The sequence below is a fragment of the Polyodon spathula genome, chromosome 8 (assembly GCF_017654505.1).
Source record: "Polyodon spathula isolate WHYD16114869_AA chromosome 8, ASM1765450v1, whole genome shotgun sequence".
NCBI classification, from domain to species: Eukaryota; Metazoa; Chordata; class Actinopteri; order Acipenseriformes; family Polyodontidae; genus Polyodon; species Polyodon spathula.
In genome coordinates, this window is record NC_054541.1 from 49236634 (window position 1) to 49261897 (window position 25264).

At 41.8% G+C, this 25264-nt stretch overlaps 1 protein-coding gene across 3 annotated transcripts in view; it reads left to right on the forward strand.

Annotated features, from left to right (window-relative positions):
* The window catches only part of LOC121320104 (solute carrier organic anion transporter family member 1C1-like), a 23807-nt gene extending 3861 nt beyond the window's left edge, over positions 1-19946 (forward strand). Inside the window, exons 2-15 of one of the 3 annotated variants that reach the window (XM_041258330.1) lie at positions 4775-5030; positions 5691-5832; positions 6165-6297; positions 6729-6856; positions 7028-7174; positions 9522-9620; positions 14669-14899; positions 15238-15402; positions 15501-15696; positions 16980-17145; positions 17669-17853; positions 18154-18218; positions 19380-19497; positions 19594-19946. In XM_041258330.1, coding sequence (XP_041114264.1) covers positions 4926-5030; positions 5691-5832; positions 6165-6297; positions 6729-6856; positions 7028-7174; positions 9522-9620; positions 14669-14899; positions 15238-15402; positions 15501-15696; positions 16980-17145; positions 17669-17853; positions 18154-18218; positions 19380-19497; positions 19594-19819 — 2106 coding nt within the window. In that variant the 5' untranslated portion in view covers positions 4775-4925 and the 3' untranslated portion in view covers positions 19820-19946. The remainder of the gene's footprint in view (positions 1-4774; positions 5031-5690; positions 5833-6164; positions 6298-6728; positions 6857-7027; positions 7175-9521; positions 9621-14668; positions 14900-15237; positions 15403-15500; positions 15697-16979; positions 17146-17668; positions 17854-18153; positions 18219-19379; positions 19498-19593) is intronic. The other 2 variants (XM_041258332.1, XM_041258333.1) reach the window with 2 other exon arrangements.
* Positions 19947-25264: the final 5318 nt, after the last annotated feature.

Here is a 25264-nt window from a genome sequence, read left to right on the forward strand (position 1 = left end):
AACACTAATGCATGCTTGGGGTCTGTGTATATATATATATAAACAACAGGGCTCAACACTAATGCATGCTTGGGGTCTGTGGATATATATATAACAACAGGGCTCAACACTAATGCATGCTTGGGGTCTGTGGATATATATATAAAACAACAGGGCTCAACACTAATGCATGCTTGGGGTCTGTGGATATATATAAACAACAGGGCTCAACACTAATGCATGCTTGGGGTCTGTGGATATATATAAACAACAGGGCTCAACACTAATGCATGCTTGGGGTCTGTGGATATATATATATATAACAGGGCTCAACACTAATGCATGCTTGGGGTCTGTGGATATATATATAAAACAACAGGGCTCAACACTAATGCATGCTTGGGGTCTGTGTATATATATATATAAACAACAGGGCTCAACACTAATGCATGCTTGGGGTCTGTGGATATATATAAACAACAGGGCTCAACACTAATGCATGCTTGGGGTCTGTGGATATATATATATAAACAACAGGGCTCAACACTAATGCATGCTTGGGGTCTGTGGATATATATAAACAACAGGGCTCAACACTAATGCATGCTTGGGGTCTGTGGATATATATAAACAACAGGGCTCAACACTAATGCATGCTTGGGGTCTGTGGATATATATATATAAACAACAGGGCTCAACACTAATGCATGCTTGGGGTCTGTGGATATATATAAACAACAGGGCTCAACACTAATGCATGCTTGGGGTCTGTGGATATATATATATAAACAACAGGGCTCAACACTAATGCATGCTTGGGGTCTGTGGATATATATAAACAACAGGGCTCAACACTAATGCATGCTTGGGGTCTGTGGATATATATAATAAACAACAGGGCTCAACACTAATGCATGCTTGGGGTCTGTGGATATATATAAACAACAGGGCTCAACACTAATGCATTCTTGGGGTCTGTGGATATATATATATAAACAACAGGGCTCAACACTAATGCATTCTTGGGGTCTGTGGATATATATATATAAACAACAGGGCTCAACACTAATGCATGCTTGGGGTCTGTGGATATATATAAACAACAGGGCTCAACACTAATGCATGCTTGGGGTCTGTGGATATATATATAAACAACAGGGCTCAACACTAATGCATGCTTGGGGTCTGTGGATATATATAAACAACAGGGCTCAACACTAATGCATGCTTGGGGTCTGTGGATATATATATATAAACAACAGGGCTCAACACTAATGCATGCTTGGGGTCTGTGGATATATATATATAATAAACAACAGGGCTCAACACTAATGCATGCTTGGGGTCTGTGGATATATATATATAAACAACAGGGCTCAACACTAATGCATGCTTGGGGTCTGTGGATATATATAAACAACAGGGCTCAACACTAATGCATGCTTGGGGTCTGTGTATATATATATATAAACAACAGGGCTCAACACTAATGCATGCTTGGGGTCTGTGGATATATATAAACAACAGGGCTCAACACTAATGCATGCTTGGGGTCTGTGGATATATATAAACAACAGGGCTCAACACTAATGCATGCTTGGGGTCTGTGGATATATATATATATAAACAACAGGGCTCAACACTAATGCATGCTTGGGGTCTGTGGATATATATAAACAACAGGGCTCAACACTAATGCATGCTTGGGGTCTGTGGATATATATAAACAACAGGGCTCAACACTAATGCATGCTTGGGGTCTGTGGATATATATATATATAAACAACAGGGCTCAACACTAATGCATGCTTGGGGTCTGTGGATATATATATATAAACAACAGGGCTCAACACTAATGCATGCTTGGGGTCTGTGGATATATATAAACAACAGGGCTCAACACTAATGCATGCTTGGGGTCTGTGGATATATATATATAAACAACAGGGCTCAACACTAATGCATGCTTGGGGTCTGTGGATATATATATAACAACAGGGCTCAACACTAATGCATGCTTGGGGTCTGTGGATATATATATAAAACAACAGGGCTCAACACTAATGCATGCTTGGGGTCTGTGGATATATATATAACAACAGGGCTCAACACTAATGCATGCTTGGGGTCTGTGGATATATATAAACAACAGGGCTCAACACTAATGCATGCTTGGGGTCTGTGGATATATATATAAACAACAGGGCTCAACACTAATGCATGCTTGGGGTCTGTGGATATATATAAACAACAGGGCTCAACACTAATGCATGCTTGGGGTCTGTGGATATATATAAACAACAGGGCTCAACACTAATGCATGCTTGGGGTCTGTGGATATATATATATAAACAACAGGGCTCAACACTAATGCATGCTTGGGGTCTGTGGATATATATAAACAACAGGGCTCAACACTAATGCATACTTGGGGTCTGTGGATATATATATATATATAAACAACAGGGCTCAACACTAATGCATGCTTGGGGTCTGTGGATATATATAAACAACAGGGCTCAACACTAATGCATGCTTGGGGTCTGTGGATATATATATATATATAAAACAACAGGGCTCAACACTAATGCATGCTTGGGGTCTGTGGATATATATATATAAACAACAGGGCTCAACACTAATGCATGCTTGGGGTCTGTGGATATATATATATAAACAACAGGGCTCAACACTAATGCATGCTTGGGGTCTGTGGATATATATATATAAACAACAGGGCTCAACACTAATGCATGCTTGGGGTCTGTGGATATATATAAACTACAGGGCTCAACACGAATGCATGCTTGGGGTCTGTGGATATATATATATATATATATATATATATATATATATATATATATATATATATATATATATATATATACACACAGTTGTAGTCACAAGTTTACATACCACAATGGAGATTTATCATTTCTAGGAGTTTCTCAAAAACAAAGAATTTTAGGAAAAATCTTTTGCAGCAAAAGTTTTGCTGTTGTGGATGAGGAAAATAAGTTACAATAAATAGATGTCTACATATTTATTTCAGCATTTTTTTTTTTTTGCCAAAACTAAAAAAAATGCTATTTCAAAAGTATTAATTCTCTTTGATGCTATGATAGTATTGTCTACAAGGTGCTAGAAATTTCACTATGATAATGCAGAACCCAATTCTAGAATATGCTAGATTGTAGGTGAACATTCTTAGACAGTATAAAAGGATTAGGCATAGGGTGATTGCTGTCATTACCAATAAGTCAATATGGGAAAAAAGTAAAAAGCTATCTAAAGACATTAGGCGGAAAATTATTTATTGTCATAAAGCTGGAGAAGTATGCAAGAAGATTTCCAAGCATTTGACTATCCCAATTTCAACTATTGTTTCTATTATCAAGAAGTACAAGACTCCTGGTACTGTCATAATGCTTCCTTGGTCTGGAAGAAAGAAGGTTCTTTCACAAAGAACAAGTAGAAGAATTATGAGGAAGGTTAATAGCAATCTGAGATTGACTGCCAAAGATATTCAAAGTGAATTGGCTGCAGGTGGGTTTCCATTTCAACCATAGGTTGAGTATTGCATGGTGAAGGTCTCAATGGTCGCAGGCCAAGAAAAAAGCCACTCATAGGCAAACGTCACAAGGACAATCGCTTCAATTTTGCAAAATGGCATTTGAATGATGGCTCTGAGTTCTGGTTAAAGGTTTTGTGGAGTGATGAAACAAAAATCGAGCTATTTGGTCATGTTGATAGTCGTTGCGTTTGGAGAATGTCTGGTGAGACATGCAAATAAAAAACGCCATAACTACTGTCAAGCATGGAGGTGGTAATATCATTTTATGGGGCTGTTTATCCTCTAATGGCACAGGAAATTTAGTTGTAATACATGGTAAAATGGATTCCATAGCATACCAAAAGATATTGTGCCTCCTCTACAAAACTTGGTTCAAAGCGCAACTGGACGTTCCAAAACAACAATGATCCGAAGCACACATCAAAATCTACTTCAGAATGGCTAAAGAATTGAATCAAGGTTCTGGAATGGCTAGTCAAAGTCCTGATCTAAGTCTGACTGAGAATCTTTGATATGAGTTGAAGAAGGCTGTGCACAAGAGAAGTCCTCGGAATTTGAATGAACGAACAATTTTGTGCTGAAGAATGGTAAAAAATCACTTGTGTGAATTATATCAAAACCTCATTGACAAATATCCTAATCATTTAAAAAATGTTAGTTTTGCTAACTAGCTAGTAATTTAATTTTCCTTTAGTTTAATTTTTGCAAAAAAAAAAAAAATGCTGAAATAAATAATTGTAGATGTTTATTTCTACTTCTTTTTTCCTCATCCACAAAGCAAAACTTTTGCTACAAAAGATTTTTCCTATAATTTTTTGTTTTTGAGAAATTTCTAGAAATTATGTATTTCCATTGAGGTATGTAAACTTTTGACTACAACTATATAATATATATATAGACACACACACACACATGCACCTCCACCTTGTCTATAGTGACAAAGCCTTCAGGTCTGGACGACTTTGTCATGGATTTTGGGGTTCCTTCGTGCTCCTGACACCTGAGCTTATTCGTGCTCCTGACACCTGTAATAACAAGGTGTCCTAGCCTTGGGTTGAAGCGGATTATTCATGGTCCTCACACCTTTAATAATAATATGTCCTAGGCTATTTGTGGTCCTCACACCTTTAATAATAATATGTCCTCGCCTATTCGTGGTCCTCACACCTTTAATAATAATATGTCCTAGCCTTGGGCTGAAGCTTGTTTCTATCTTCGTAGGGCTGACCGTCTTTTGGTATAGATGAAAGGTTTCTGATCACATGTTTAATTAAAATACCATGAGCCGTCTATTACATGTTAATTGAAGGCATTCTGAAGACTCAGAGGAGAACACATTTCCAGCAGACACACACTAACCCAAGAGACAACAATGGCAAACAATGTAGGAGAACCTGCTGGACAGCAGACGGAGATGGACAAGCCTTGTATCAGGGAATGCAAGATAACAAAACGGACATGCTGTTCACAACTTAAGGTAAACAGAAACTCAGAGTAAAACTGATAATGTCAAGAAGTAACAACTCTCTTAAAACAGTGGTTTGGAGGGGAGACAACAGAGGCTTTAAAGCCTGTTCTCATATCTCTCTGGTGATAATCATTTTTTTTTTTTTTTTTTTTGCTTTAATAGCAAACGTGCAGATTTTTCAAGAACCACTTTTCTATATGGTACTTCTTTATTTGATAACACTTGATATAAAATGTCTCTAATAACTGTGTATTTACATAGCAGCTATCCCTAACCCTAACCTTATCCCTTACCCTAACTCTAAACCTCCCCCTTTTCAGATACAGTTGTGTACTTAATATATTGTGTAAAAAGATGCACACATTATGTACAATGTAATCATGCATAATAACATTGTAATGTGATGTGCTACCCTTTATTTCCTGTGTCAGATGTCACTCCCCATGAAAAGTGACCTCCAGCACCTCCACCATGTTGCTTTGCTGTAGAGTAGTGCTTGAAAGACATGCATATCCACAGATTAAATAAAAAAGAACTATTAAAACAATCAATTAAGAACAAAATGATCTTCAGGTTTATGGAATTGCTCCAAGATGATTCAAGGGGACGGAAACAAATCCAGGTGGAGACATAACATGTCGTTGTGTTGGCTTGCTGTTTTCCCCACAGATGTTTTTAGTGGCCCTGTCCTTTGTCTACTTTGCTAAAGCACTGTCAGGGACCTACATGAAAAGCTCCATCACACAGATAGAGAGACGTTTTGATCTCTCCAGCTCTTACATTGGTCTCATTGATGGCGGCTTTGAAATGGGTAAGTGCTTTTACTACTACTACTACTATTAACTGTAATTACTCATATATAATGCAGCAGCCTGCTGTATTGCAAGAATGAAACTATAGTTGCTATAGTGTCTTGTGTACTTGCACATGTGGGTATATAAAATGTATTTCAAATGTGATTATCGTGCAGTTATAGTGCAGTGTAACTAACTAGTAACTAACAAGAGCAATAATAATTAGTGTGCATAAAATCGTTATTCAAGTCTCCCGTTGACACTGCAAAAAGACAACTACACACAAAGCTACAGGCTGCTACTGCAGTATAGGAAGAGAGCACTGCTGAAAACATTTTCTCATTTCCAGGTAACTTGCTGTTCCTTGCTGTTGTAAGTCACTTTGGAGTCAAATTTCACCGACCAAAACTGATAGGAGCTGGTTGTCTGCTGATGTGTCTGGGATCCTGTTTAACTGGAATGCCTCACTTTTTTATGGGCCGGTAAGTAAAGCAAATACAATTGATTTTATAGAAAATTCTCAATGAAAATAAGAAACAGAAACAAACTTGAAGAAAAAATCTGATTACAGAATATAACAATGTAATAACAAGGTAATAACAGTATTCTGATTTCCTTAAATGATATCTACTGGTGGCATAAGTATATGATTACAACAGTGTGTCCTGGTGTTAGCACATTATTACATGAAGTAATACTCTGCTCACAAGGCCAGCTCCATATACTGTTATTACACAGTAGTTAGCATTGATAGTTACCCAGTTATTACAGTGTAATTACATGGCTATTAATTGATACTCACAAATGTTTGGGAATAGACTCCTGTATTCTAAATCTACCAATTAATCAATAATAGAAAATTAGTACTGTTGAAATTATGTATTTCTGAAATGAGCTTGTGGTGTCTTTGCAGCTATAAATATGAAACAGTAATTAGAACTTCAGTCAGCGTCACCAGAAATACCTCGCCGTGTCTACCCTACCAGAACCAGTCTGGGGGTGCTGTGGTACCAGGGAAGTCTTTAGAGGGTTTGAACGCAGGTATGTTATCAATTTAGCTTCCTGATACCACCATCTGCAGTGTGTGATACAGCGTGATATATTGGATGGCTCTATGAAGCTCCAGCATACACACACACACACACACACACACACATATATCTTTTCATTTATTTATTCCTGCTTAACTGTGAAACCTCCCCTCTCATGCAGGCTGTAAGAAGGAAGCAGGCTCCTACATGTGGGTTTATGTGTTCCTGGGAAATGCTTTACGTGGAATAGGGGAAACACCTGTTATGCCTTTGGGGATTTCATATATTGATGATTTTGCGAAAGCAGAGAATTCTGCTTTCTACATTGGTAAGTCATATTTGCAGTCTTTCTTACAATCCACCTGTTATTTGTTTAAATACCTAATTTTGTTAATATATGGAACCATGGTGTGGTCCAGGGGCCCGAATAAAGGGCTCTTCCATTTTTTAATTTGCAATCCGCTTGCTATTTAAACTCATAGTCCAGCCCTATCTTTGTTCTGCCCCACTACACCTCCTCCACTACACCTCCTCTTCACCACCCCTCGGGGGGAGAGAGGGGCAGGCAGAGCTCACCACCATGTCATGCCAGACCTCACCTCTACCAGGGCGGATCTCAGAAAACTCCTGCCAACACGATACGAGCCACTGAAGCACAATCCAGTCTGACTCTCCACATGCTGTATGTAGGAAGAACCACTGTTTAAAACCCTGTTAAAGATGCAATTAATTAAAGGTGTAATGGTTTAAATTAATTGTCAATATAAACTTCTCCCAGACAAGCTCAAGATTGCAGGAACAAACTAAATCACACAGAACTGTTATCTTTTTTACACATTTTATCAAAAGCTAGAAAACAGATACAAGAGCCAATGGCTTCAGAAGACACATGAAAGATTGTTTTCAAATCGAATCCTGGGTCTCTGTCAAAAGTCATGTGATACAAACACACACCACAGCATCCAGCCCAGTGGTCAGTTTAAAAATAAACAGAGCTGTTCAATTTAAACAGACGTCCGTTGTCTCTATTGTAATGGAAACAGATCTCAATACACAAGTGGTCTTTGAAGTAGATTCCAGAGACAGACTGTTTGTCTACACAGACTGTTTTTGTTTTCAAGCTGGAACATCAGTTTTCAAACCTTCCCCAGTACAGCAGAGATTTTGTGAAAAAATATGACATTTAGGTTTGTTTAAATCCTTATAATAATATATACAATTTATTTAAACATTTATAAATTCTGTACCTTTATTATTCCCAAGTGTACTTCACAGACATTTCAGTAGGGCGATGGCTTGGGTGCTGTTCTGTTGTTCAGTTCCTTGTTCAATAAGACAAACCCACTCCATTTTAAGATGCCATTTTCCGGTCAGGCAACCCCATCCAATTCTTTTTAAAACAAAAAACGTATTGCTGTTATTAGTCCATTGTTAATTCATCAATGTTAACGTTTCCTTTCTTCAATGGCGAGCCAGGTTCATATAGGTCCTTTTTCTAAATCTTTTAGACAATATTTAAGTTTTCTTCCAGGTTTATTGAAATATTGAAGTGTTTTTTTACTTGATTTAATAGGAGCTGGTGTTTTTTTAAGTTCTTCTGAGTCCTCCTTTTCCTGTCAATTTCATTAAAACAAAAGACTGCTTCTGGAAGGGTGTGGGGTTTAACTGAACACACAGGAGACAGAAAATTTATTTGAAATCGCCTCACCGGCGTCCAATTTTTATTTAAGGCACAAAGGGGCACTGTTGTACCACGGACAAACAATACCAACAATGGTAAGGGTCGCTGGTCAGGCAATTTATCATGCACTTGCAGGTGTTGACAATAATATTCAAAACAGAAGGTGAAAGAAAAAAGGAAAATAAAACACAATAACAAAACTACAAACAAAAGGTGTTGCTTCTTGTAGCTTCCCGCAGCCTCCGCTCTCCGGTGAGGCTCGGGTTTCAGCTACACTTTGCTGTTCCCTCACTATCACTCACGGGGTTGCCCAGACTTTCCTAACTAAACCCTCCATGTCCCACTTGGGTACATAATAAAGTATTAAATCTTTTGTAGAGGCTGCCTTCCTCAGCAAGCAGCCCTCTTTTCTCGTTTCAGACACTGGCTATATTGTTTTATATTGTTTACTCCAATATACATACCCCGTTCCTACTGTAATTTCTCCTAGAAGGACAAGAGCGAAGGAACAGCAAAGAGTCATTTTTATTGGTCGATTGACCCCCCCAAGACCCACCTCCTGACCACTCAGAGACAGAGAGAGAGAGAGAGAGAGAGAGAGAGAGAGAGAGAGAGAGAGAGAGAGAGAGAGAGAGAGAGAGAAGGAGAGAGAGAGGTGACACACCCTCACCCAACCTCTCTGTGTCATTGCCATGATTGACAGACTAATCCCACAGGTCTCCCGACCACCCCCCGCCTGATAGCCAGCACAGATCTCCCCTATCACAGTGCTCCTTTGTGTGCCCTGAAGGATGTTTACAACTTAAACACACGTTAGTATCACGCTGCTTCAAAAAGGAGCTGTGGGGCCAGCTCCTGGGAATTAGCAGGTTAATTACTTGAGCAGTGAGCCTCAGTTTTATCACTTCGTTCCTATAGTCACCATCACTCTATTAGTGCTACATGCACATTGCTCATGTCCAGTGACTCTTGTGGAACCCCCCCTTTTTTTCAGCTTGCCTACAAACAGTCTCACTCCTCGGCCCGATGTTTGGCTTTCTGCTTGGATCATTATGCGCAAAACTGTATGTTGACATAGGATTTGTGGATCTTGGTGAGTAACCTGGCACACCTAATGGTCAATAATATGCCACATAGATAGGACAGTCAGGGTTTGTACATTAAAATACAATTGGGGGGGGGGGTCCTGCTGTTATAAAACTGGTAAAAAAAAAAACTAGTCATACCTTTTGTCGGAGTTTCCTTTCGCAAAACATACTGAAGATTGTATTTACACGTAAAGACCTTGATAAGTCAGGCTCATTAAATTGCATTTATTTTCACATTGCATGCACTACAGTGGGATATTTAACTTACTAAGGGAAATAGGAAAGTCTAGGTCATTATCTCATAGCTGTGACTACACTGATAAATTACATAGCCAGAGAAAACAAAAGTTGTGCTTGTTTCTGGGAGCATGGGTCATGCTGCATCTGTAATGGATTAACAAGCCGTCATTAAAATTGAAACCTCAATACCATCAATTTAATATTTACCTACATTATAGGGCTGATTCCAAAACACACAGAGTGGGCCATTGCAATGTTTTAATCAATACTGGAAACTAGGCAAAATGTAGCTGTGTAGTGCTGGCCTAAACACATAACAATGTTGATGCAACTTTGTCACAGAGACGGCCGAAGTGGGCGGCGTCAGAACCAGGAAAAGTAATGAAATACACAAAACACAGGACGGATGAAATGAAATGATGAAGACGCCTGTTGGCGCCGGTTTAATACAAAATAAAAGGTTTAACAAACACGAAAAACACAGGACACGGCACTCTACGCCAAAATAAATAGACAAACAAAAACAGACTAAACTTAACAAAACGGTGCACGGACAGACACTGACAAACACGGTGAGCGGATACTTTCTCCTCTTATTATTACTACTACTACTGCTTATTTCCTCCGTCTCCAATCCCGTTCTCCGCTCACCGAACACCCAACCACAGTATGTGACAACGTGCATCTATATATACTATTGTGCTGGGATTCAATTACCAATTAATTATTCACTTGAATCCCAGCACGTGAATTAATAAAGTGCAATTCCCCGTGCTCACATATTACTACATTTTACTTGCACGTGAAGTGCTGTGCAATCCTCGTGCCTAAATACACATATACATTTTTAAACACTCGTGTTACACAGACCCGTTTATATCCCGTGTACCAATGTCTATACACCAACATTTAACACACCACACGCAACACATAACAGATAATATACACAGGGGCGGGCACTTTGTTACATATACCCCCTCCTGTGCAAAGCACACATGGCCTCAATGGCCACCTCCCCCCTTAAAAGCCCAAAAGTCCCGCCCAAAGTCCTTGGCCAGGACCAGAGGCTTCCAGGGGCCCACAGGTCGTAATGCTGTCAGCAGGGTAGCATTCTCCTGCCAGGGTAGTCCTAGCAGCGGAAAGGCTGCTTGGGGTGTGGTCTCCTGACCTTCCCCCTCCTTCGGCGCCGGCAGCTCCCCTTGGTGGGGCTTCAACCACCGTTCTTCCTGCAGGGAAGAAACTGCAGAGGGAGCAGGTCTCCGGACCTCCCCCACGATCTCCGGCGGAGAAACTGCTGCTGGGGTTGGCGGTCTCCAGACCTCCTCCCCCTCCTCCGGCAGCGAAACTGCTGCTGGGGTTGGCGGTCTCCAGACCTCCTCCCCCTCCTCCGGCAGCGAAACTGCTGCTGGGGTTGGCGGTCTCCAGACCTCCTCCCCCTCCTCCGGCAGCGAAACTGCTGCTGGGGTTGGCGGTCTCCAGACCTCCTCCCCCTCCTCCGGCAGCGAAACTGCTGCTGGGGTTGGCGGTCTCCAGACCTCCTCCCCCTCCTCCGGCAGCGAAACTGCTGCTGGGGTTGGCGGTCTCCAGACCTCCTCCCCCTTCTTCGTGGCCGGCAGCTCCCCTTCGTGGGGTTCCGGCCACAGTACTTCCGGCTGTGATGCGGAGCGGCGGGCAACCCCAGGCGATGCAGAGCGGCGGGCAACCCCAGGCGATGCAGAGCGGCGGGCAACCCCAGGCGATGCAGAGCGGCGGGCAACCCCAGGCGATGCAGAGCGGCGGGCAACCCCGGGCGATGCAGAGCGGCGGGCAACCCCGGGCGAAGCGAGGCTGGCATCCTTGGGCGAAGCGAGGCTGGCATCCTTGGGCGAAGCGAGGCTGGCATCCTTGGGCGAAGCGAGGCTGGCATCCTTGGGCGAAGCGAGGCTGGCAGTCAGGACAAGCTGGGGTGCGGGTGTTGGCCCTCTTTTCGGCCACTGCAGCCGGGAGGTTCTTCCCCGTGCTTCCCTCAGCAGCCTATGCAAGGGCTGCTGAGGACCGCCAGCATCTAGTCCTGGCCCTTGTGGTGCAGGGAGAGGCAGCTCCTGCTCCTCTCCCCCTGATGGAGGTGGAGGCAGAGGAAGCTCCAGCTCCTCTCCTCGTGATGGTGGGGGAAGTGATACCAGCAGGCATTCACCCTCTGCTGGTGGGGGAAGTGATACCAGCAGGCATTCACCCTCTGCTGGTGGGGGAAGTGATACCAGCAGGCATTCACCCTCTGCTGGTGGACAGGGACCCAGCAGGCATTCACCCTCTGCTGGTGGACAGGGACCCAGCAGGCATTCACCCTCTGCTGGTGGACAGGGACCCAGCAGGCATTCACCCTCTGCTGGTGGACGAAGTGATACCATCAGGCATTCACCCTCTGCTGGTGGGGGAAGTGATACCAGCAGGCATTCACCCTCTGCTGGTGGACAGGGACCCAGCAGGCATTCACCCTCTGCTGGTGGGGAAGTGGGACCCAGCAGGCATTCACCCTCTGCTGGTGGAGGAGGCAGAGGCAGCTCCTGCTGCTCTGCTCCTGCCGGTGGAGGTGGCGGAGGCAGAGGCAGCTCCTGCTGCTCTGCTCCTGCCGGTGGAGGTGGCGGAGGCAGAGGCAGCTCCTGCTGCTCTCCCCCTGCCGGTGGAGGTGGCGGAGGCAGAGGCAGCTCCTGCTGCTCTGCTCCTGCCGGTGGAGGTGGCGGAGGCAGAGGCAGCTCCTGCTGCTCTCCCCCTGCCGGTGGAGGTGGCGGAGGCAGAGGCAGCTCCTGCTGCTCTCCCCCTGCCGGTGGAGGTGGCGGAGGCAGAGGCAGCTCCTGCTGCTCTGCGCCTGCCGGTGGAGGTGGCGGAGGCAGAGGCAGCTCCTGCTGCTCTGCGCCTGCCGGTGGAGGTGGCGGAGGCAGAGGCAGCTCCTGCTGCTCTGCTCCTGCCGGTGGAGGTGGCGGAGGCAGAGGCAGCTCCTGCTGCTCTGCGCCTGCCGGTGGAGGTGGCGGAGGCAGAGGCAGCTCCTGCTGCTCTGCGCCTGCCGGTGGAGGTGGCGGAGGCAGAGGCAGCTCCTGCTGCTCTGCTCCTGCCCATGGAGGTGGGAGCGGCGTGTAGTCTCCTGGTGGTGGAGGTGGGAGCGGTGTGTAGTCTCCCCTTGATACAGGGGACTGGTGCGGCTCTCCCTCACTTGCAGGGGACTGGTGCGGCTCTTCCTCCCTTGCAGGAGACTGGTGCGGCTGTGGAGACAGCGGTGGGACCTCTGCCTTCCTCTTCCGTGGCAGTTCCTCCTCTCCCTCCTGGTAGGGGCAGCGGAAGGGACAATTGGCAAAGAGATGGTCCTGGTTGCAGAGGAGGCACCCCGGCAAGGACTGGTTACATCGCCGGGGATGTCTGGCCCTTAGGCGGCACTCCTCCTCCCTGTCCCTCACCTCCCTCACCTCTTTATCCTCTTTCCTGCTTCTCCCCATTTCTTTCTTTTTTTTTTTTTTGTAATCCAAAGACGCCCCCTTTTTTTTTTTTTTTTTCTCCCACACAAAAAAAAAACCTCTCCTGGTCTGACGCTTGGAGGCGCTGTTAAATCCCACGCAGGACACCACGTGTCACAGAGACGGCCGAAGTGGGCGGCGTCAGAACCAGGAAAAGTAATGAAATACACAAAACACAGGACGGATGAAATGAAATGATGAAGACGCCTGTTGGCGCCGGTTTAATACAAAATAAAAGGTTTAACAAACACGAAAAACACAGGACACGGCACTCTACGCCAAAATAAATAGACAAACAAAAACAGACTAAACTTAACAAAACGGTGCACGGACAGACACTGACAAACACGGTGAGCGGATACTTTCTCCTCTTATTATTATTACTACTACTGCTTATTTCCTCCGTCTCCAATCCCGTTCTCCGCTCACCGAACACCCAACCGCCAGTATGTGACAACGTGCATCTATATATACTATTGTGCTGGGATTCAATTACCAATTAATTATTCACTTGAATCCCAGCACGTGAGTTAATAAAGTGCAATTCCCCGTGCTCACATATTACTACATTTTACTTGCACGTGAAGTGCTGTGCAATCCTCGTGCCTAAATACACATATACATTTTTAAACACTCGTGTTACACAGACCCGTTTATATCCTGTGTACCAATGTCTATACACCAACATTTAAACACACCACACGCAACACATAACAGATAATATACACAGGGGCGGGCACTTTGTTACAACTTGTTTCAAGGTTGTTCAGTTTTTTTGCTGGTGACGCACTTTCTTATATGAACATGGACTGGGAGTTCCTGGATTGTTTATAATATATTCAAAATTTGGCATGGTTTGAATCTATGTATGACTTGCAACCATCTGTACATGAAGAACCATCATTTCAGATAATGCATGACTGGACAAGCCCTCTGTACATTAGTCCCATACTCGTGAAAGAGTAAGTGCCTTCAGATTACAGGGCCAAAAGTTTTGCATCACCTAGAATTTTAGGATTGAGACATAATTAAAACAAAAAAATATATATATGAACACAATTGAGATCTTTTATTTAATATAATGTAATCAAAGAAACTACAAAATGATATCTCAGAAGCCTACTGGAAGCCATAATAGTAGTTTGTAATAATTTTCTTGTGAAGTTTATAGAAAACTACAAAGTGGCATGTAATTCAATAGGTTAATGTTTCATTCGATTCTATAGGGTGATGCAAAACGTTTGCCCATACTGTAGCTGTACATACGTCAGCATAAAGTGATGAGCACGTAAGCCAGTATGTTTTGAACAAGGCCTGTTATTTTACAGAAAGTGTGACCATAACCCCCAGGGATGCCCGCTGGGTGGGAGCCTGGTGGCTTGGATTCCTTGTATCCGCAGTCATCATGCTGTTCGCCAGTTTCCCATTCTGGTTCTTCCCAAAGTCTCTTCCAAAACAAGGGGAAGACAAAATGGAACAGTTGGAATGTCTCAAAGAACGACTCCGGGAAACAACAAATGCAAGACCTCTCCCATTAAAACTGGCTGACATTGCAAAAGGTAAGTAAAAAAAATTGTTTGACTCCTGCCAAAGTCTCTTCCGAAGCAAGGGGAAATTTTACTTTTGGTTGAGAAAAAGAGTCCTGTTGGCACACGCTTTCGTTTCACAGTCAATGGGAGCATACAGAAAGGCAATAGAGCATCAACAAGCTGTGGTTATTTTTCTCAGTGTGTATGTTGCATGAATAAAAAGCATCAAAACGATCATCTTCACCTTGAAAAATATATTGCAGAATTACCTGTCAGAGAGAATGCAACATTGAGCAGTGAGGTTTTTCTTAACACTACATGATATTCAGGACTATAAATCAGAGACTAAAGTACGCATGTTCTTTCAGCTTTTCTTCCGTCGCTGAAAAAGCTGTTGTGTACTCCAGCATACTTCTTACTTTTATGTGGGAGCATCCTAAAGTTCAATTCCTTCATTGGCTTAGTGACCTTCAAACCAAAATATATGGAGCAGCAGTTTGGACAATCTGCATCCAAAGCTAACTTCTTAATAGGTAATGATTCATTCAGATCATTCAAAGTGTTCCAATTGAAACGGCTTCTACTTGCACGCTGGTTCTAAATTCTTTTGTATGTTTTTTTTTTTTTCTAGGAGTACTTAATTTACCTGCAGTTGCTATTGGGATTTTCATCGGTGGATTTCTCATGAAAAAGTACAAGCTCGGTGTGGTTGAGGGTGCTCAGCTGTCATTCGGAACCTCTTTCGTGTCTTTCCTTCTATTGATGACTCAGTTTGGAATAAAGTGCGAGAACTCCAAGGTAGCTGGGTTTACGGTATCGTATACTGGGTATGTACCTATAAACTACCAGACAATTAGTAAGCCATCCTGTCCAGGTCAGATTGGGACCAAAGTGGATGTGTGTACGAGGGGAAGGAAGGAATCTTGGGACCTATTCTTTTCCTTGCAATCCCAAGATCTACACAAGAACATAAGTAATGTAAAAACATTTACAAATGAGAGAAATCAATCAATGATTGTCCTAGTTTCTGATTGATCTCTAAACTTGGTCAAGTAAAGGATCCCAATGATTTAGCATCAACATGGCTAGGTAACCTAGGTTTGGAAAGGTGTAAGTATAGATGGGCACACAAACTTGGATGTGATTGACCATGGCGGTGTCATGACTACGATAGACTATTGGGAGGAGATCCAGGTTACTGGTAATGGCTCTGACCTCATGCTGATAACGTCAGCTAGTATCTGGAGGTTAAAGGGTAAACTAAGTCAAGTTGACAAATGTAAGGGCCTTCATTGGTGCACTGATTAGAACAGTATGTAATGGTACTAATATAGCAATGACTTCACTGTTTGAGGGCATTGCACTGAGTGGTCATTCTTAGACCTTAATCTCATTGGGGTGTCCTATTCAACTGTAATCATTCCTGCATCACTTTAATTAAGCAAAATGGTGGTTCTGGCAGACAACTCACTTTAACCTTAAATCCAATCACGTAAACTTCAAACACTTATTTAGGCACTTCTAATACCAGCTCAAATCATCAGTTGAATAGCTAATATCTTATTCGTCCCTCGATAAACAATACGTCCAATGATTGACAAGGAAAGGGTTTATGTCTTCCCTCAAGCCATTAGGTTACTGCTGGGAACCAGAGTTCACCTTCTTCTCCCCAACCTCCATCTTCTTTTTGGCTATCCTGCCCCCCCCCCCCCCCCCTGCCCATGGCTTCTCTCTCCACTTATCTGTGAGCTAATTTATGGGCAGGGGTACCTCAAAAGGCAAGGCCAAAGGCCAAAGAATGTAGTGTAAAATATGTATAATGTAGTAGTGTTGTATAGTCACGTTTTATACATATACGAACCATGTTATATCTCACATTTTATATAAATTGTAACACCAAAATATAATGCTCACATTTTATACATATTACGACACCACAATATATATAACATTTTATTGTATATTACGACATAACAACATATCTCACATTTTATACTTATACGACATCACAAATATATTCACATAAATATGTTAATACTGTAATGTTGTATAGAGTGTAAAATATGCATAATGCTGTAGTGTTATATAGTCTATGTGTACTTTATTTCAGAACAAGCCAGATCTCATACAATGAAAAAACGCTACTCTCGGCTTGTAACAGCGGCTGCACTTGCTCACTGAAGCAATGGGACCCTGTGTGTGCAGACAGTGGGGTTACGTATGTGTCTCCATGCCTTGCTGGCTGTAAAGAGACAACAGGATTTGGAAAAACTACAGTAAGACCACTTTCATTTTAGTCCTACTGCAAAGTTGAGGAGCTTTCCTAAATATGACAGGCAGCACTTTAGATTACAGGACAGACACAAGGATGTAATAACATGGGAATAACTGGGCCGTTAGTGTGATGGGCAGCTGGACTGCCGTTACCAATTCTGACTCCTGATGGTGAAACGTGATGAGGTTAAACGCTCTATAACCAGCAGCACAGAGGAGCCCAGCTCGTTTTCATAGTGGTTAAGACACTGGTTAAAGTGCTGTTACCTTGTAATTACATCAGTCAACACAATTATGTTCACAAGGCAATGTTCATTTAGTTGCAAGGTAAGAGCAGGAACCATAGGTGATTATCAAGTTATTACAATGTAATTACATTGGGTATTCAAGCTTTGTGTTATAGATTGATTTGTCTGACTAAGTGTTGGCTTTGCTGTATTGCTACTCATTCAGATATGAACAAAGTATGTTTTTAAATGACAGTATGTTTTTAAAAGGTGCTTTTTTGAATCTTGCATTTTCAAGGTCTTTCACAATTGCAGTTGTGTGGCATTTTCAGCTCCTCCATCTGAAAATATCTCAGTCATACTTGGTCAATGCCCAAGGAAAGATGACTGCAGGAGAAGCTTCATCTACTACATGGCCGTGTCAGTCATAGGTTCCTTTATAAGTGCCCTGGGGGCCACGCCGGGATACATTGTGACAATCAGGTACATCTTCATGCATTAAGTGTCTCCAATGACTGTGTATTTACATAGTAGTTACTTAGTAAAAACATGCATTTGTACACATAATTACAATGTTATTATGCATAGTTAGAATGTACTTAATGTGTAAAGCTTTTTGCACAATATGCAAGTACAGAATTGTATCAGAAACACATTAGGGTTAGGGTTAGGGTTGGAATTAGGGTTAGGGTTAATAATTGCGATACATTTTTTAAATTGCTTGACAGCCCTAATATATGACTGCTCCTAGCATTGAGTCTCCATGAAAATATTACATTCCAGATGCATCAAACCGGAACTGAAGTCCTTGGCTGTAGGAATTCAGTCTTTGGTTACAAGAACCCTGGGTGAGTGAGAGGACTGAGCAGTCATTGGTTATATGAGTCCTGGGTGAGTGAGAGGACTGAGCAGTCTTTGGTTATATGAGTCCTGGGTGAGTGAGAGGACTGAGCAGTCATTGGTTATATGAGTCCTGGGTGAGTGAGAGGACTGAGCAGTCTTTGGTTATATGAGTCCTGGGTGAGTGAGAGGACTGAGCAGTCTTTGGTTATATGAGTCCTGGGTGAGTGAGAGGACTGAGCAGTCTTTGGTTATATGAGTCCTGGGTGAGTGAGAGGACTGAGCAGTCTTTGATTATATGTGTCCTGGGTGAGTGAGAGGAATGAGCAGTCTTTGGTTATATGAGTCCTGGGTGAGTGAGAGGACTGAGCAGTCATTGGTTATATGAGTCCTGGGTGAGTGAGAGGAATGAGCAGTCTTTGGTTATATGTGTCCTGGGTGAGTGAGAGGACTGAGCAGTCTTTGGTTATATGTGTCCTGGGTGAGTGAGAGGAATGAGCAGTCTTTGGTTATAATAGCCCTGGGTGAGTGAGAGGACTGAGCAGTCTTTGGTTATAATAGCCCTGGGTGAGTGAGAGGACTGAGCAGTCTTTGGTTATAATAGCCCTGGGTGAGTGATAGAGGACTGAGCAGTCTTTGGTTATAATAGCCCTGGGTGAGTGAGAGGAATGAGCAGTCTTTGGTTATAATAGCCCTGGGTGAATGAGAGGACTGAGCAGTCTTTGGTTATATGAGTCCTGGGTGAGTGAGAGGACTGAGCAGTCTTTGGTTATATGTGTCCTGGGTGAGTGAGAGGACTGAGCAGTCTTTGGTTATAATAGCCCTGGGTGAGTGATAGAGGACTGACGCCACATTTACTTTGTTTAGCCAGAAAGAAGTTTGAAGAGCAGCTGGAATTTTTTGTTACTTTTCCTAAATAATTTACTTGAAAAGAATACTGACGATTACAAATTATAAATCACGTAAAAAGAAAGCAACAGTTTCGGGTTTGTCAAGTACTAAGTGACAGATGCCATCCCGTGCAAAGAACACATGCCCCAAGTCTGACAATAAAAGCACAGGCATGCTCATCTATTAACGATTTAAACAGCAGTGGCATTTAGATTGGTCCTAGTTCGTATCAATTGAATATGCTCTGTTTCCTTACTGAGTGACTGCTCTCATTGCAGGTGGCATCCCGGCCCCAGTGTATTTTGGAATACTGATTGATTCCACCTGCTTGAAATGGGGCAGCAAGAAGTGTGGTGGCAGAGGAGCTTGCAGGATGTATAATTCAGATGCATACAGGTGAGTAGACGTCGGATCAGCACAGCCCCCTCTGTCAGCACACGCAGAGCTACAGACACACACACAGATCACACAGAACATTGTCCTCTCTTGCAGGCTCATTTACCTGGGGTTGATCACTGCTTTGAGTGGCTCATCCTATTTCTTCATGATTGCTGTCATTCTGTTGTTGAGGAAACAGTTCAAGCGCGTGGAGAAGAAGACCCAAGATGATGCAGACGGGCACACTGAGATCGAATTCACCCACGTGGACGAAGCTGAGTTAAACCATGACATGAAACTGATGGACTGCCTGCACGAAGCAGGAGCCAGTCCAGAGTAACACAGGATCAACACGCATCTGAAATACAATAGAGTCACCCAGCAGGGGCAGGATTGAGCACTATGCAGAACTTTAAAGAGACCACAATTATAGAGCCCATTAAGTTGAAATACTAATGTGAAAGGGTATATGATTTCAGTTGTATTATTATTATTATTATTATTATTATTATTATTATTATTATTATTATTATTATTATTATTTTTGCAACTTTAGTATGTTTCTGGAGTCCTATGCAATATACTGTATATTTGTTATAAAAAAAATCAAACAAATCTTATGACAATATAATAAATTGAATATAAATCTGAATCAATGTGTTTGATGGAGTTGCAGATGACCAGTCTGTCCAGTCTTTGAGAAGACCTGTGGCTCCATCAGAATCTATAGACAAACGGAATACATCTATAATGCTGATCACTCTTTCCCTATTTTGCTGGTGAGCTATCTTTCATTTAAACACAATAATTGTAACCAGTGTACAGGAGGCTCCTGGAATGGCTTGCGTTTAAATATTTCCTTTACCCAATCTGAAGAATTGTTAATATAACACATTGTTTACCTAAACTTAAGGCCAAAACAATACAACCATTTACATTTCTAACTAATTCCTTGAGCCTTTTTCAGTGTAAAACAATCTACATGGGTGTGGAGCTGTCTGACAGCAATCAACAGAGCCCTACATGGGTGTGGCGGTGTCTGACAGCAATCAACAGAGCCCTACATGGGTGTGGCGGTGTCTGACAGCAATCAACAGAGTCCTACATGGGTGTGGAGCTGTCTGATAGAAATCAGCAGAGTCCTACATGGGTGTGGAGCTGTCTGTCTGATAGCAATCAACAGAGTCCTACATGGGTGTGGAGATGTCTGATAGAAATCAACAGAGTCCTACGTGGGTGTGGAGCTGTCTGACAGTAATCAACAAAGTCCTACATGGGTGTGGAGCTGTCTGTCTGACAGCAATCAATAGAGTCCTACATGGGTGTGAAGCTGTCTGACAGCAAGCAACACAGTCCTAGATGGGTGTGGAGCTGTCTGTCTGACAACAATCAACAGAGCCCTACATGGGTGTGAAGCTGTCTGACAGCAATCAACAGAGCCATATATATATATATATATATATATATATATATATATATATATATATATATATACAGTACTGTGCAAAAGTTTTAGGCAGGTGTGAAAAAATTCTGTAAAGTAGGAATGCTTTAAAAATTTTGACATGTTAATAGTTTATATTTATCCATTAACTAAATGCAAAGTGAGTGAACAGAAGAACAATCTAAATCAAATCCATATTTGGTGAGACCACCCTTGCCTTCCAAACATCAGTTCTTCTAGGCACACTTGCACAAAGTCAGGGATTTTGTAGGCATATAGTCAGGTGTATCATTAAACAATTATACCAAACAGGTGCTAATGATCATCAATTCAATAGGTAGGTTGAAACATAATCATTAACTGAAACAGAAACAGCTGTGTAGGCAGAATAAAACTGGGTGAGGAACAACCAAACTCAACTAACAAGGTGAGGTTGCTGAAGACAGTGTACTGTCAAAAGTCATACACCATGGCAAGATTGAGCACAGCAACAAGACACAAGGTAGTTATACTGCATCAGCAAGGTCTCTCCCAAGCAGAAATTTCAAGGCAGACAGGGATTTCCAGATGTGCTGTCCAAGCTCTTTTGAAGAAGCACAAAAAACCGGGCAACGATGAGGACCATAGACGCAGTGGTCGGCCAAGGAAACTTACTGCAGCAGATGAAGGACACATCATGCTTACTTCCCTTCACAATCGGAAGATGTCCAGCAATGCCATCAGCTTGGAATTGGCAGAAAACAGTGGGACCCTGGTACACCCATCTACTGTCCGGAGAAGTCTGGTCAGAAGTGGCCTTCATGAAAGACTTGCGGCCAAAAAGCCATACCAAGATGTTTGGGCCAACCTACCTGCCGAGTTCCTTCAAAAACTGTTTGCAAGTGCACCTAGAAGAATTGATGCTGTTTTGAAGGCAAAGGGTAGTCACACAAAATATTGATTTATCAATATTAATTGATAAATATAAACTATTAACATGTATTTTTTTTAAAGCATTTTTACTTTACAACATTTTTTCACACCTGCCTAAAACTTTTGCACAGTACTGTGTGTGTGTGTGTATATATATATATATATATATATATATATATATATATATATATATATATATATACACACACACACAGCTCTGGAAAAAATTAAGAGACCACTGCAAAATTATCAGTTTCTCTGGTTTTACTATTTATAGGTTTGTGTTTGGGTAAAATGAACATTTTTGTTTTATTCTATAAACTACTGACAACATTTCTCCCAAATTCCAAATAAAAATATTGTCATTTAGAGCACTTATTTGCAGAAAATGACAACTGGTCAAAATAACAAAAAAGATGCAGTGTTGTCAGACCTCGAATAATGCAAAGAAAATAAGTTCATATTCATTTTTAAACAACACAATACTAATGTTTTAACTTAGGAAGAGTTCAGAAATCAATATTTGGTGGAATAACCCTGATTTTCAATCACAGCTTTCATGCGTTTTGGCATGCTCTCCACCAGTCTTTCACATTGATGTTGGGTGACTTTATGCCACTCCTGGCGCAAAAATTCAAGCAGCAAGGCTTTGTTTGATGGCTTGTGACCATCCATCTTCCTCTTGATCACATTCCAGAGGTTTTCAATTGGGTTCAGGTCTGGAGATTGGGCTTGCCATGACAGGGTCTTGATCTGGTGGTCCTCCATCTACACCTTGATTGACCTGGCTGTGTGGCATGGAGGATTGTCCTGCTGGAGAAGCCAATCCTCAGAGTTGGGGAACATTGCCAGAGCAGAAGGAAGCAAGTTTTCTTCCAGGACAACCTTGTACTTGGCTTGATTCATGCGTCCTTCACAAAGACAAATCTGCCCGATTCCAGCCTTGCTGAAGCACCCCCAGATCATCACCGATCCTCCACCACATTTCACAGTGGGTGCAAGACATTGTGGCTTGTAGGCCTCTCCAGGTCTCCGTTTAACCATTAGACGACCAGGTGTTGGGCAAAGCTGAAAATTGGACTCATCAGAGAAGATGACCTTACTCCAGTCCTCTACAGTCCAATCCTTATGGTCTTTTGCAAACCTCAGCCTGGCTCTTCTTTGCTTCTCATTGATGAAGGGCTTTTTTCTAGCTTTGCACAACTTCAGCCCTGCCCCTACGAGTCTGTTTCGAACTGTCCTCGCAGTGCACTTCACCCCAGCTGCCATTTGCCATTCTTTTTGTAGGTCACTTGATGTCGTCCTACGGTTGCTGAGTGACATTCGAATAAGTTGCAGGACTTTTAAAACGTGGTATTTTATTTCAATGTGGAAGTGGGAATGCAAATTGTCTTGTGCAGGGCTACTTGTTTTAAAACAACCTACTGTTCCCGTGGTGCTCTCCATTTGAATTCATTATGTATTTGTGGCCATTTAAAAATATATATATCTTCAGAACTAGAAAATTAAATGAGTAACTTAATTCATACGAATTGCAATTTATTATTCGTACAAATTTACAACCATTATTTTAAAGTGTCATTAAACACACTATAAAACGAAATGCTTCAGAATTAACCACAGATCCTCTGAATTGGGTTATAAACACACTTAAGTGTTTATTTAAATTGGACTACACTTTATCAACGCAAAACATTACAGTAGAAAGTTTAATTTGTTAATTCAGTGGTGTTCGCTTTCAATTCATTATTCGTTTTTACATTATCTTTAGGACTAGAAAAATCATTGCAAAATAACAGCAGCACATTTGTTATTCCAAAGCAATCCTGTGAAAATCTATTGCAAGCCATATGAATTAGTGACCTAATCAGTACAGTGGCCCTAGATCCCAAACCTGAATGTAACTCTGGTTTATAAACGTAAAACAACATGCCAAGTCAAGTGTTCAGTGTTTAACAATATTGAATTCTCAGCATATTAGCATGCATGACACAGCATGGGACTGCATGTAATAAGTAAGGTTTCTATCACCTACTTGCATTGCAATCTCTGTGCATCTTTATACCCACACTACACTATGTGTAATCACAAGCTAACAAGGTTAATCACCAGTCCCTTCAAGGAAACTCATTTCAATTACAGTTCAGGTACTTGGATTGTGAACTTTTTGTTGAAGCATGTTGTGGCAGGCTGGCGAGTGGATAGAGGCCCAGAGACAGACTGCAGTTCAAAAAAATAACTATTTTATTATAAATAAACAAAAATAAAGTGCACAAGGGCAAAATAACAGATACTCAAACACAAATAAAGCAAAAACAAAACTCACAAAAATAAAGTTTCCAGGCTGGGCAATGCCTTCACTGGATTTAGAAAATTCAAAAACCACAAAACAAACACCAACCTGCTTCCTCAGCTCCCTCTCTCCAAATGAGAAGCAGAGGCCTCCTTTTATATCAGGTGGCTGGGCGCTGATTGATCGTTAATCAACCTAATCAACTAATCAACCCCAGCCACCTGAACATAATAAACCCAGGCAGGTAGGGGAAGTTAACCCCATCCCTGCCAATTTCTAAAGAGCAGAGCTTTGCTCTGCCACACATGTATAGAATGTAAGTACAGTTAACCTATTATTTGTTATATGGATTCGAGCGCATGAATAAAAGTGCAGCAAACCTACTGTTTGTTATTTGGATTGTAAAAAGAAATATTACTTTTAAATGTTTACACAGAAAAAATGTTTGATTTGTGATCTAACATTTTGCATAAAGCTGTCTAAGCAGCTAGAGGAGACAGGGAGGATATTTTTCAAGAAGAAAAACATCAGGATTAAAAGGCTTTAAAGAAAAGGCAAAAGGCAAAAGGCATATATATATATATATATATATATATATATATATATATATATATATATATATATATGTGTGTGTGTGTGTGTGTGTGTGTGTGTGTGTGTATGTGTATGTGTACATATACACATGTATGTATACATATGTGTGTGTATATATGTAATACATGTGTGTTTACATGTCTGTACAGAATAATATAATACCAATAATAATAATAATAATAATAATAATAATAATAATAATAATAATAATAGACGACAAATCAAACATTCAAATGTGACACATAACGAAAACTTAGAAACTGCATAATGTAAAATAAGTAACTGGAAGGGCCTGTGTTCCTCAACTTTTGGAACAAAGAGCACAGACCCTGACTTTGTAAATAGTGTAAATAATTCAGAAATAATCATTCTCCACGAAACATGGATACCTAGCAGTGACAGGGATCGTCAGTGTCCTTGACTATCACGGGAAGACTTTTTTTTAACGAGTTGGCCGTCTGACCGTCTCTCAACTGATGTGACTACATCAGCACAGAGGGGAAACAGTCACCTATTGGGATGAACACCCTTTGTTGGGGAAA